General features: G+C 54.5%; 3 protein-coding genes across 3 annotated transcripts, besides 5 other annotated features; all 3 read left to right on the plus strand.

Annotated features, from left to right (window-relative positions):
* Positions 1–415: 415 nt before the first annotated feature.
* On the plus strand, positions 416–3883 carry TraAM80_02052 (ATP-binding cassette protein subfamily G, member 5; the record flags this gene model as incomplete). Its single annotated transcript, XM_029379071.1, has 1 exon — positions 416–3883. One exon carries the CDS (start codon positions 416–418, stop codon positions 3881–3883), a length of 3468 nt encoding a protein of 1155 aa, XP_029241127.1.
* Positions 3884–4549: 666 nt separating this feature from the next.
* Positions 4550–9070, plus strand: TraAM80_02053 (uncharacterized protein; the record flags this gene model as incomplete). The annotated part of the gene is made up of 1 exon (XM_029379072.1): positions 4550–9070. One exon carries the CDS (start codon positions 4550–4552, stop codon positions 9068–9070), a length of 4521 nt encoding a protein of 1506 aa, XP_029241128.1.
* A 74-nt stretch (positions 9071–9144) lies between these two features.
* Positions 9145–9192: a microsatellite.
* A 637-nt stretch (positions 9193–9829) lies between these two features.
* Positions 9830–9849: a microsatellite.
* A 42-nt stretch (positions 9850–9891) lies between these two features.
* Positions 9892–9917: a microsatellite.
* A 135-nt stretch (positions 9918–10052) lies between these two features.
* TraAM80_02054 (putative aldose 1-epimerase-like protein) lies at positions 10053–11189 on the plus strand (the record flags this gene model as incomplete). Its single annotated transcript, XM_029379073.1, has 1 exon — positions 10053–11189. The coding sequence occupies one exon, from the start codon at positions 10053–10055 to the stop codon at positions 11187–11189; it is 1137 nt and encodes a 378-aa protein (XP_029241129.1).
* A 16-nt stretch (positions 11190–11205) lies between these two features.
* Positions 11206–11289: a microsatellite.
* An 8-nt stretch (positions 11290–11297) lies between these two features.
* Positions 11298–11332: a microsatellite.
* Positions 11333–11407: the final 75 nt, after the last annotated feature.

Raw genomic sequence — 11407 nt, forward strand, 5'->3', positions numbered from 1 at the left:
CAGTTGGGATGCCGGAGGAAACGCGCCCACCCATCTTGCCCGCTCTGGGCGGGCTGTTGAATTTTGGGATTCTGGCATGAGGTGGCGGTGACTTGTCGTTTCTCTTTCTTTTGTTCTGACCTATGTTTTCCCCGTTTTTTTTTTGCCCCCATTGCACGACAATGGCGCGTCTGTCGCACTACACGGGAGGCGGGTTTCGTGTAGTTTGTTTGTTGCCTGGAGGGCTCAGCGGTGGTTGCTTGCGTTTTACCTGCTGTCTCTGCCGCTGTTATGCAAAATAACGGGGGGAGGGGTCGTTATTCTCTTTTCTTCCAGTTTGCGTGGGTGTGTTTTTTTTTTTGAGACGTACCGTTTTGTTGTGTGTGTTTGTGTTTGTTTGAAAATGCATGATTTTAGGAAGGCATGCCTCCTTTGGATGGCTGCATGGCTTGTCGCCCTCGTCACGCTGCCACGCGGGGTGCAGGGTGAAGGCGCGAGGCAGATGCCACGCGATTTCCCCTTTTCCATGTCTCAGGAAAACTTTTGGATGCTCGTGCCCGGCGCGGACCGGCGTGGTATTGACGCTCGCTACGGTGTGAATGTTGCTGCAGTGGAGGACGCGAACGACACGTGCAAGAATGGGGGCACGATGAACGCGGGTGACTGCGAGTGCCCCGAGCCTAACATGTTTGATGGTTTGCGTTGTGAGATGTGCCAAAGCGGGGCGGCGTGTGCCGCCTACGTCGGCGAGCCCCACATGTGTCACCGCGGCCTTGCCGTTCGTGGGTCAAACAAACAGTTTGAGTGCTCCCTTGACTCGCCGTTTTTGGCTGTGCTCGGCGGTGGCCGCAAGGTGGAGGCGGTTGTCACGCTGAACTTCAGCACGGAGGACGCCACTGCCTTCGCCGCTGGCAGTGACGGCGTGTGCGACATCACGCTCTTCCGAGTTGAGCCCAACCACGAGCTGGTTGATGCCTTTTTTCGCTGCACCACCTCCCAGTGCTCCATGCGGCTGGTGGCGGAAGGGAAAAGCGAGGCGGAGAGCAACTCCGCCTCTTTGCGCCGTACCTTTAAGGTGCTGACATTGGTGGGGCAGGTGGTGCTCGTCACTCTGTGCACACTGGTTGCCTTGCTGCGGTGCGTGTCGTCGAAGCTTGGCTACCGCCGTACGGCAAAGATTGTGGTTGGCCTGGGGGCCGCGTTGACACTCGCCACCGTGCTCTTTATTACTGTGCTGCTTGTCTGCATGCGCTCCAAGGAACCCGACATCTTTGCCGTGTACGAGTGCAAAAGCACCGACTGCCACTGCGCCGAGGACCCACCGTCCAAATACACACCCATCTGCTCAAGGTCGCTCATCCACGATAAGATTCTGCCGCTCATCAAGAACAGCGTCCACTATTCGTGCAACCTGCGGACGCGCCACTGTCAATTGACACTCGCCGACATCGCTCTTGTCTTTGACCTTCAGTGCAATGCCAGCGAGTGCGTCAACACGAAGCAGTTCCCGACCGAGCCGACGATGGCTCAGCCCGAAATTTTGCAGGCGCAGCGCAGTCTTCTCATTCTGCTCATCCTCGCGGTCATGGTCGTGGTCGTCACGATTGCAGCGCACGCGGTACGGCTCGCCGCCGTATCGAGGCAGAAGGCTGCAGAGTTTGTGCGCATATTTGGCCTCTCTGAGCCGATGTCGGAAACTGTGCGTCCCATGGATGACGATGTAATCAATGGCAACAGCAACGGCACGGCTGTCAACACCCTGCGGCACCAAGCACGTTCCCTGAAGGGCGAAGCTGTGGAAGAGGTTGATGACGCCTTTGGCTGCGATGAGGTCCTTGGACTGGCCTTCCATGGGCGTTCCGGCGTGTCCCACGCGACGAGTGGTGCAAGACGCTGTTTTGTCGCTAAGCCGGGCGAGGTGGACCGCATTGAGTTCTTCCGGTATCTCACGAAGTCACCCTTTGAACTTCAGCTAAAGGACTTGGCCTACACCCTGCCGGGATCCCGCTTGGCCGCAGAGGAGGAGGCACAAGCGCGTCCGATTCTGCATCGAGTAAACTTTACCGTTCACTCCGGCGAGGTGCTGGCCATTCTTGGCCCTTCTGGAGCCGGCAAAACAACTTTGCTGGACCTCTTGTCCGTGCGACGAAAGCAGGGTGTGACGACGGGAACCATTTCTTTCAACGGCACCCCCATCACCACAGCCGGGGCTAAATTTATCAAGCAGTACCGCAACATCATTGGGTACGTTTCACAGGAGGACACGCTGCTCCCAGCACTGACCGTACGCCAGACGATTGAGTACGCGGCGCGACTGAAACTCCCGCAAGCCTTTTCCAATACGACCATTAAAAGTATTGTGCGGCATATGATAGAGGCACTGAAGCTGCAGCAGTGTGAACACACCGTCATCGGCGATGGCAGCGGGCTCCGTGGGGTAAGTGGGGGGGAGAAGCGCCGCGTCTCCATCGCAGTGGAATTGCTCGCGAACCCTCGTATTCTTTTCCTAGATGAACCTACAAGTGGCCTGGATGCGGTCAGTGCCAAGCGGGTCGTCGAGTCGGTGGTGGAGTTGGCGAAGGAGTCACCGATGCGGGCGTATGCGCCACACTACTTTGCCTTCAAGCCCCTTGTCATCTTCAGCATTCACCAGCCATCGCAGGAAATATTTGAATTGTTTGACAAACTCCTCTTGCTCTCTCGCGGCGTGAGCGTGTACTGCGGACCAGCCCGCACCGCGGCAGCGACGCTTGAGAAGCGTCTAAAGCATATTATGGGCGATGAGCGGCCGATTCCCAGTCTCGAGGAACACCCGAACCACGCGGAGTACCTCATGAAGTTGGATGAAATTCTTGGTGATACCACCCGCATGGAGGTTCAGGCGGCGGGCGCAGGTGTCGCGCCGGAGTTGATGCTCCACGAGGGCACAGAATTTTTTCAGCAATCCCGCGAGTACCCTGGCGAAAATGGCGCTAGTGAAAGTGAACCGCTTGTTGTGGGTGAGGATATTCTCCGCACTACATCTGCCTTTCGTGTCTACTACTCGAACGTGTACCAGCAGCTCACACTCTTAACGTCACGGGCTGCGTGTTGTCTCATTTCATCCTTCCACTTGCTTGTGTGTCACGCTGCAGTGACGGCGTGTGTCGGGGTTCTTATGATGGTACTATATCACGAACAAGCGCTTGACCTGCCTGGGGCTTTGAACCGTGCGGGATCCATTACGTTTATGCTGCTGGTGGTTTCCTTCGTTTCCCTCAGCTGCTTGGAGCAGCTCGTCGCTGAGCGCAAGCTTTTCGTGCTAGAACGAGAGAACGGCTTCTACCAAACCCTGCCCTACCTTCTCTCGAAGATACTTATTGATATCATCCCGCTTCGCGTCGTTCCTGCGATGGTGCTCGCCTCACTCATTTATTTCCCTATGGGACTCCGCGTGGATAACGGGGTGCACTTTTTCTGGTTTGTTGTTATAGTCGTGCTTTTTTCCATCTGCATCACACTTGTCGTACTGTGTATCGGCATCGTCACCGGGTCTTTTGGGTCGGCGGCACTGCTGAGTAGCGTTGTCATTCTCTGGAACTTTGTCTTTGGTGGTTTCCTCGTACAGTCCGAGACTGTGCCGGTTGCGCTGCGACCCTTTCAGACGGTCTCGCCCTTCTTTCTTGCTTTCGAGGCGCTGCTTGTGAACGAGCTCGACGGGCAGGCGTGCACCTTCTCCCCAACCGACGAGACGGGGAAGCAGGTGGCGACGAGCATCCCGATCATGTGTGTGCAGTACCTGTCGAACATTGGCCTGAAGCCCACACGCTTCAACGGCGACGTCGGGCTGCTTGCAGGGTTTATTTTTGTCCTACTGGTCATCGCCTGGCTGTTGCTTGCGAGGTTCACCACCATTGTGCGGTGAGCCGCAGGGGCGAACGGGCGACAGACGAGGCGGACTGCAATACTTCTCCACCTTTTTTACGCTCTCTACCTCCACCGTGGGATGGGGGGAAGAATTGTATCGCTGGCTGCTGGAGAGCGTGCCCCCCCCGGGTGGGGGGAACAAGGCAGCGTGTGTTTGTCATCAAAGGGGGAAAAAATAAAAGGAAAAAGGCAAAGCAAAGCAAATGTTGTACATGTACAATGGCGCACAGTCAGCCTGCATGTGCCCCTGTTCAATGCATATGTTTATGACTGGCGGAAAGAAGAGGGTTTAGGAGAGGGCCTAGGTACAGGTGAGAAAGGGGATCAAGAAGAAAAAAAGGAGGGAGGGGGGATACACGGAAAGAAGGAAAGAAAGAGAATCGTCTCGTTCTCATTTGGTATCTCTCATTTTCTTTCTCCTTTATTTATTTCTGTGTTTATATGTTTTCATACGTGTTGGATTTCAGTGAGTGCTACGTCGTCTCTCCCTCTTGCTTTCTCCTCTGCTCACTCTGCAAAGCGGAGTGCCTCCGCACCCACACACGCACTCTTCCTTCATCCCTCCTTTACGTTTCTTTTATTGCCTGCGTTATGCCCCTCTGCCCCATCATTGCTCTCCCTCCCTTCTCCCCTCCTCACATGCACACATGCACAGGCCGCTGGCATGTCGAACACGTCTTTTCCCGCGCCCAAGTCCAACGAGTACCAGTGGCGCAACTTGTACCTAAAGAAGTATGGCATCTGCACCTACGCCCCACCGATGCCAAAGAACCCGGAGACTACCGGCGCCAACGCGCCAAGCTCATCATCATGGCAAAAACATAACTATGGAGACAGCACCAGCCTGCACAAAGCCCCCACCTCTGGGAATGAGGTGAACCTGTCGAGCGCTTCTAATCTGTCTGTGCCAACGTCGAGGCAAACACATAGTGCACAATACCGGCAGGGTTTGCAGCGACCTTTTGTTGAGCTTCGACAGGGCTTATCCGGCTTCGAGCCGTTGAGGATGCTCAGTGACCAGGAACTCTTCTCGGCGAATGTCTTCTCGTTTTTAAATCGACGCGCCAGTGGATCAACGTCGTCGCTGATACCGCAAACCTTAGCGGAGTCGGATGCTTCGAGGGGTGTGAAGTTTCCCTCCATTCTGCGCGGCTCTCTCCCGATCCAACAGAGTGGGACGATGCGGCAGCAGGGGAAATCCATCGACGAAGAGAGGAATACGGCTGCGGTCCCAGCGAAGGCTCTGCTGCGTCTTCAGCGCGAGACCTGGCAGCTGCTGATGGACAATCGTATCATGGTTTGGTTTGAGCGGGAGGCGAAAAGCCGTGGGCGCATCACGGCCAGTGTTCAACAGCGCCTGCTAGAAGTTGTCACGTGGAATCCGGGCGCCCAAGGCAAACCCCCTGTGAAGAAAATCACTGACGATGATGTGAAGAACTCATTTACCGCGGAGGAAGTGACAGTAAAAGATGAAACCGTGAATAAGTTTGCTACGTTTCCTGCAGTCACCTCCGCTAACTGTGGTCATACTTCCGAGCTCCTTTCCACCTCCATCAACACCAACGACACCGGGAAGTTGGGGGATGAAGAGAAACTCATGCGGACACTGGAGCAGTTTGCCCCCTTCTTTGCTGTTATTTGTCCACCTGAGGCGATTGAGAGAGTGGCAGGCAGCGTGGTCGTGACAAGAGGTCGTCGACGACGCGGTGAGGTTCCCAGCATCGTTGGTATCCCACTCTTTAGCCAGTATGCCACCTGGCGTGAAGCGTATGAGAATCGGCTGATATGGAACTTGGCACCCTTCAGTTTTTTCCTCATTCACGATCAAAGCTACAATCACGCCCATATTGCGGCACTGTATGTGCTGCTGGATCTTATTGGCAGCAATGCACATCTCCACACAACAGAGTGTGTGATGGGTGAACGTCAACCAAAAAATATCACCAAGAGTCGATCGCGAAAAAGCCGCACCGCAAAGGAGATAGCACCGGAGCCGTCGTTGTGTCCGTTGAATGTTGCGCAGCAGCTTACAGAGGACCTCCTCCTCGCCTATGAGCACAGCGGGTCACGAACGACGCTGTTGATGGCCCTCGACGTTCAGGAGTTTCTTTTAGACCTTGTCCTTGACCCTGAAACTGCCTCGTCCTTCCTGAGCACTACCGCCTTGCGACGTCAGTGTGGAACTGAGGTGGCTGTCAGGGACGGTGAGGCTGGTGGCTCTACGGTGAAGCAGGGTGAGAATGAGGTCTCTAGGGAAGACCTGGAAGATGGGACTGCGAACGAGGGGGAAACGGAACCGCAAAAGCAAGGCAAAGAAGGGGAGGAAGGGGCGGGTGTCACACCCGCCGACGAAGCCGAGATAGTGGACTGGAGTTCCTTGAAGAAGCTGAACGCCGCCACGTTTGATGAGCTCTTTGTCCTCGTCAACTGGTTTGTGGACGCGCCAACCGCGAATAGCCTTATTCCTCATGAACTGCAGACCGCATCAACCACGCCCATTCCTTCTCTCCGCACAAGGAAGGGGACCCTCGGTCAAAACACTAGCACCAGCGCAATAATCTCGCACGAAGGCAGGAGGAGCGCGTCCCACCATGCCCTCTCTGATATGAGTACGCAACCGAGTAAAGAGTGTGGCTATATCATTGGCAGGGTACGCGAGTATGATGCCACCATGTCTGTTGTAGAGGCCATAACCCGCTATGAATTGCAGCGACAGCACATGACAGAACACCGGTTAGGTGAGCAACAACAAGGCATCTTCTCACCATCGGGTCAGAAGAGGCAGCGAAAGAAGCGTATTTTCACTAGCCGTGGTCCTACAGGTAATGAGTCTGTTGATATGTCAGACCTCCCTATTGGGGCAACGCTTCTCTCTGCACCAATCTCGTTTCTCACGACGTACATTCGTCTTCATGGAGCTCCTTGGTTGAAGGAGCTTCTGGGGCGTTTGTTTAACATCCTACGCCGCGAGAGCGTACTGTTGTATGTAAATGGATTAGAAATGGTCTCCTCCCACTGTGTCTCCCCGCAGGAACCGACCTCACCGTTGAGTCTAAGCGGCGACAGAAGCAACGACGGCATGCCGAGCTTTGGATACGAGAGTAATCGCTGGCGGTATTTGTGTCCAAGAGAAGCCGCTCATCATCAACGCCTGGGGCATCTGGAGGACCTCATCTGTCAAGACATTCAGTACGTCATGGAGGAGTTCTTTGGCACCCTGTTTGGCAAACGCTCCGTCACACGCCTGCCGCAGGGCATCTCCGTCTTGCTGACAAGCTTTTGTACAACAATTCATCTACATCTGCTGAAACAGCACGTTTCCATCGACACCTCCCTTGACAAACCTTCGATAAGTGTGCGGAAGTGTCTTGCAGAGATACGACAAAAACGCCTGACGGGTGGAGGCTCGTCCACCATGTGGGGTCACTGCCAACAGGACTCCACCGACCGGCTTATTCGAAGCATTGAGAACAACCGACTGGCGAAATTTATTTTGTTTGATTGCTGGATTCTGCCCGTCCTCAACAACGCCGTGGAGTTTGGGTACATCTCGGAGGGGTCTTCGAACCACCTCCGCTGGAACCTTGATGCCTTTGCGCGTTACCTGAAAATTGTCGTAAATGCCGCCATCGTCCCTACAGATAACACCGATGTGTACATTCATACCATCATCCCGGCGGCGGCGGCGGCGCAGCTACGCAGTGGACTAACGCCTCCCGTGGAACGAAAACCTCGCACTCAAAATGAGTTGCTGCTGCCACCCCGCTGTGACACCGTCAAGCTTCCGCCCCTCATCAATGGCATCTACGATGTTGTCTCTGGGTCGCTCATGCAGTTGTCCTGCGACCCTAGGGAGCAGGAGGAGGCGGAGGGGTGGGCAGAAAAGTTTACCTTTGGCGATGCATCCTTCACGATGAGTTCACCGGGAGCCAAAGACGCGGGGGCAAACAGCAGCTTGCAAGACGCCTACCCGCCTCGGAATGATTTATCGGCTGCCCTCAGCTCCTTAAACGAGTCTCTTGGCATCACCGGCGGCGACGCGGATATTGAGGTGTACGAAGACGACACAGATGTCACACCGGTACGAATTTTAAATATATTTTGCGCTCGAGCCTCCAGTGACATCTCCGCAAAGGTGGTGGTGACGGAGTACAAAGTTGCCCCCTCCGTAGCCGCGGCATGTGTGAGTAAATTTTTTTTACTTGCCTCCGGTGAGCATCCTCTCGTGCGGGATGCGTACCTCTCTGGCGCTTTGGTAGGACACTTCCGATTCTCGCCCTACCTGACATGCCTCATTGGGGTTCTCCTGCACCCCCGCACCGCCTCGAAGGTTCTCGAAAATGTCGCGCACAATAGTCGTTCGTTTTTTACCGCTCTTTTGAAGCCGCTAAAGGAGGAAGGTTTGTTGAACCTGATCTCGTCCCTGGTGGGGACACGCAAACGCATGACGCTGGTGGACTCCAATGAACTTATTTCCTTGATAGCGTCCATCCCTATGAAGGAAACGGAAACAGAGACGGATGATCTAACTAGCAGTGGAGCCGCTGAGAAAATGGAAGAAGCAAACAAGAGGAAATCAAAGTTCGCCTTGTGGGAAGCCGCAACACGGCGTCTTATGAGACAGCGCGCGCAAGCCACCACTGGGGAGATGCTTCGGGCGGAGGTGACGCTACACCCACTGCTTCGTCGAATAGGGCCAACGAATCCGTACAATTTCCTTCGCGCCACTGCAGACGCCATCGCACAAGAATTTTCTCATGTTCCCTCTTGCTTTGATACCTGGTGGCGTGCCATGGTCGTGGCCCTCGCTGTAAAAGTGATGAACGTTACTGAAGAGTGCGGCGACACAAAGTCCATGCAATGGGAGGAATGGTGCGAGGCCAAGATGCATGAGATGCAGCGCGAGTGTCGTAGCTTGTGCACGTACTTTACGCAGCACAAGGGGGGACGGATGGACATCAGCGGCGCAAAGGCGCTGTCGTACACGAAGGAAAAGAGCCAACGCTCAAACTCTACAAGTGTGTTCGTGGCAAAAACTCCAAAGGGACGGTCCACAGAGGATCCGAAGAAAGTTAAGAAGAGGCAGGGCAGCTCTACGCCGAAGAAGAAGAGGCAGGGAAGCTCCGCGCCGAAGAAGAAGAGGCCGGCGAAAGCAGTCGCTTTGGTCCCAAAGGCACCGGCATAAACAAGGAATGAAAGGATTCGTATGGAACACTAAAGTGGGAGGTGAAGAACGAATAAATGTTGCGTGATTCGTCTTGAGTTTGTCCGTGTGTGTGTGTGTGTGTGTGTGGTTTGCATGTTTGTTCTACGATGTACAGAAAAGTATAAAGAAAGGGAGTTTGATGGGGACATGTCTTTTTAATGTTTTGCTATCCAACTTGTGTGTGGGGGCCGTGCCCTTTGAAATGGGTGGTACCTTTTGCTCGCCTTACTGCTGCTGCTTTTACTGGCTGGCTGGTGTCAACTGGGTGGGGGGTGGGGGGGGTGGTGCTTTTTTTTTCTCTTTGTGTGTCACGCCGTGCGAAGGAACAGTGGCGAGGCGAAGAACTCCCGCGTCATGAGTCTCAGCCGCAGTCACACCGATGAGGATGAGGAGGAGGCGGGGGCGCCGCCCATCGTAAGTGCTGTCACAGCTGCCTTTGTGTGCAGGTTGCGCGAGGCGGAGGCACTCCATTACGCTGCAGGCCTTGACACCTTGGCAGCTATTCGCTGCGTGCAGATGTATGCGGAGGCGCTCACAGGGCTGGCTGCTCTTGGGCGAGTGCAACGCAACAGCAGCAGCAGCAATAACAACGGCGCTAGCCACGCGCAATGAAACCGGGACGCAGACGGAACGTCCGTATTTATTTATTTCTCCCACATTCCCTCTCACAGAGCCCCCTTGTTTGACTGCGTGTGACTATTTGTTATGGTCACAGCTCTTTTAATTGTTATTGTGGTCATATATATAAATATATATATTCTTTGTTTCTGCGTCGATCGTGGCTGTCCACCCCGCAGTTATCTCTCTCTCTCTCTCTCTCTCTCTCCCATCAAACGCATCCATACACCTCCCGTATCTGCGCCGATAAGCATGTGATTGTGAATATATAGATAAATACATACAGGTACAAATACCGTTTCCGCATTACAACCGATACAACGCAGAAGCTGAGAAAGAGAGCATGATGTCGCAGGGAACTAAGAAAGAATACTCAAGCCAGGTTATACCCTTTGGTGAGGGGCACAAAATCACACTCACCTCACCGAACCTGCGCGTGGAGTTGCTTACCCTGGGCGCCACCGTCTCCTCTGTGCAGTACCGCGTGCCGCAATTGGCAGGTAAGGACGTTGCTGACAAAGATGGGTGGGTGAACGTCACCCTCGGCTTCGACGAACCAGAGGAGTTTGTGAAGGACACAGCCTGCGTTGGCCGCACCTGTGGCCGCTACGCGGGTCGAATTGTCAATGGTGAAATTCAACTAGATGGGAAAACTTTCAAGCTGCTCAAAAACGACGGCGAAAACACGCTGCACGGGGGACCGGATGGGTTCTCGTCCCGGCCTTGGAAGTACATCATGCTTGAGGGAGAAGAGGAGATTGGCATTTCCTTTCACCTCATCTCGCCTCACCTTGACCAGGGATTCCCCGGGGAGCTGTTCGTCACGGCTACCTACGTCATTCTGAAGAACCAACCTGCGTCGCTCAAGTGGAATCTGCAGGCGGTCTTAGCGGACGCCACCCCGGTAAACTCCACGACCGTCAACCTTTGCAATCACACGTATTGGAACCTCAACGGGGTACCGGCGGTGCCGCGCCGCCTTCCAGAACCCGTCACAAATCACTGTCTGCAGCTTCACTCCGGCTACGTGGCCGAGTTGAACGGGACCATCCCTACCGGTTCCATGAAGTCAGTGGAAGGGACGCCGCACGACTACAGAAAGAGTCACTCGATTCTTGCGGGCATTGAGGCAACGCGGGCTGAGGGTCGCGACCCACCAGGCTACGATGACCCGGTTGCTCTCGACACGTGGGACTCCCAACTGCATGAGGCAGCCCGCCTCTTTAGCCCCAAGACTGGCATCAGCCTGCAGGTGGATACAACGTCGCCGGCGGTGGTGGTGTACACTGCGAACTACCTGCCAGTGAATGCCAGTGGGGAGGCAGGTGAGCGGTTCCAGCAGCACAGTGGCATCTGCTTGGAGACGCAGTACTTCCCCAACTCGCCCCAGATCCCCAATTTCCCTAGCACAGTGATCAAGAAGGGCGAAAAGTACCATGAGACCACCATATGCCACTTCAAGTTTACTCCGCAGGATTAAGGCGAGGGGGTGGCAATTCTTTTTTTTTCTTTTCTTTTTGTTGTTATGTATTGTTTTGGTTGTTTTTGTTTTGATTTTATTTTATCTTTCTTTTTTTGTTATTTCCCTTCTCTCTCTCTGTCTCTCTGTCTCTCTCTCTCTCTGCGTGTGTTGAATCTTCTTAGGGGGATTCGGGCCGGATGACAGACAGCAAAACAGACGCACAGGGGAGAGGGAGG

This window comes from Trypanosoma rangeli (genome assembly GCF_003719475.1).
Source record: "Trypanosoma rangeli strain AM80 chromosome Unknown Tra_15.4_contig_00044, whole genome shotgun sequence".
Taxonomy (NCBI): Eukaryota; Euglenozoa; class Kinetoplastea; order Trypanosomatida; family Trypanosomatidae; genus Trypanosoma; species Trypanosoma rangeli.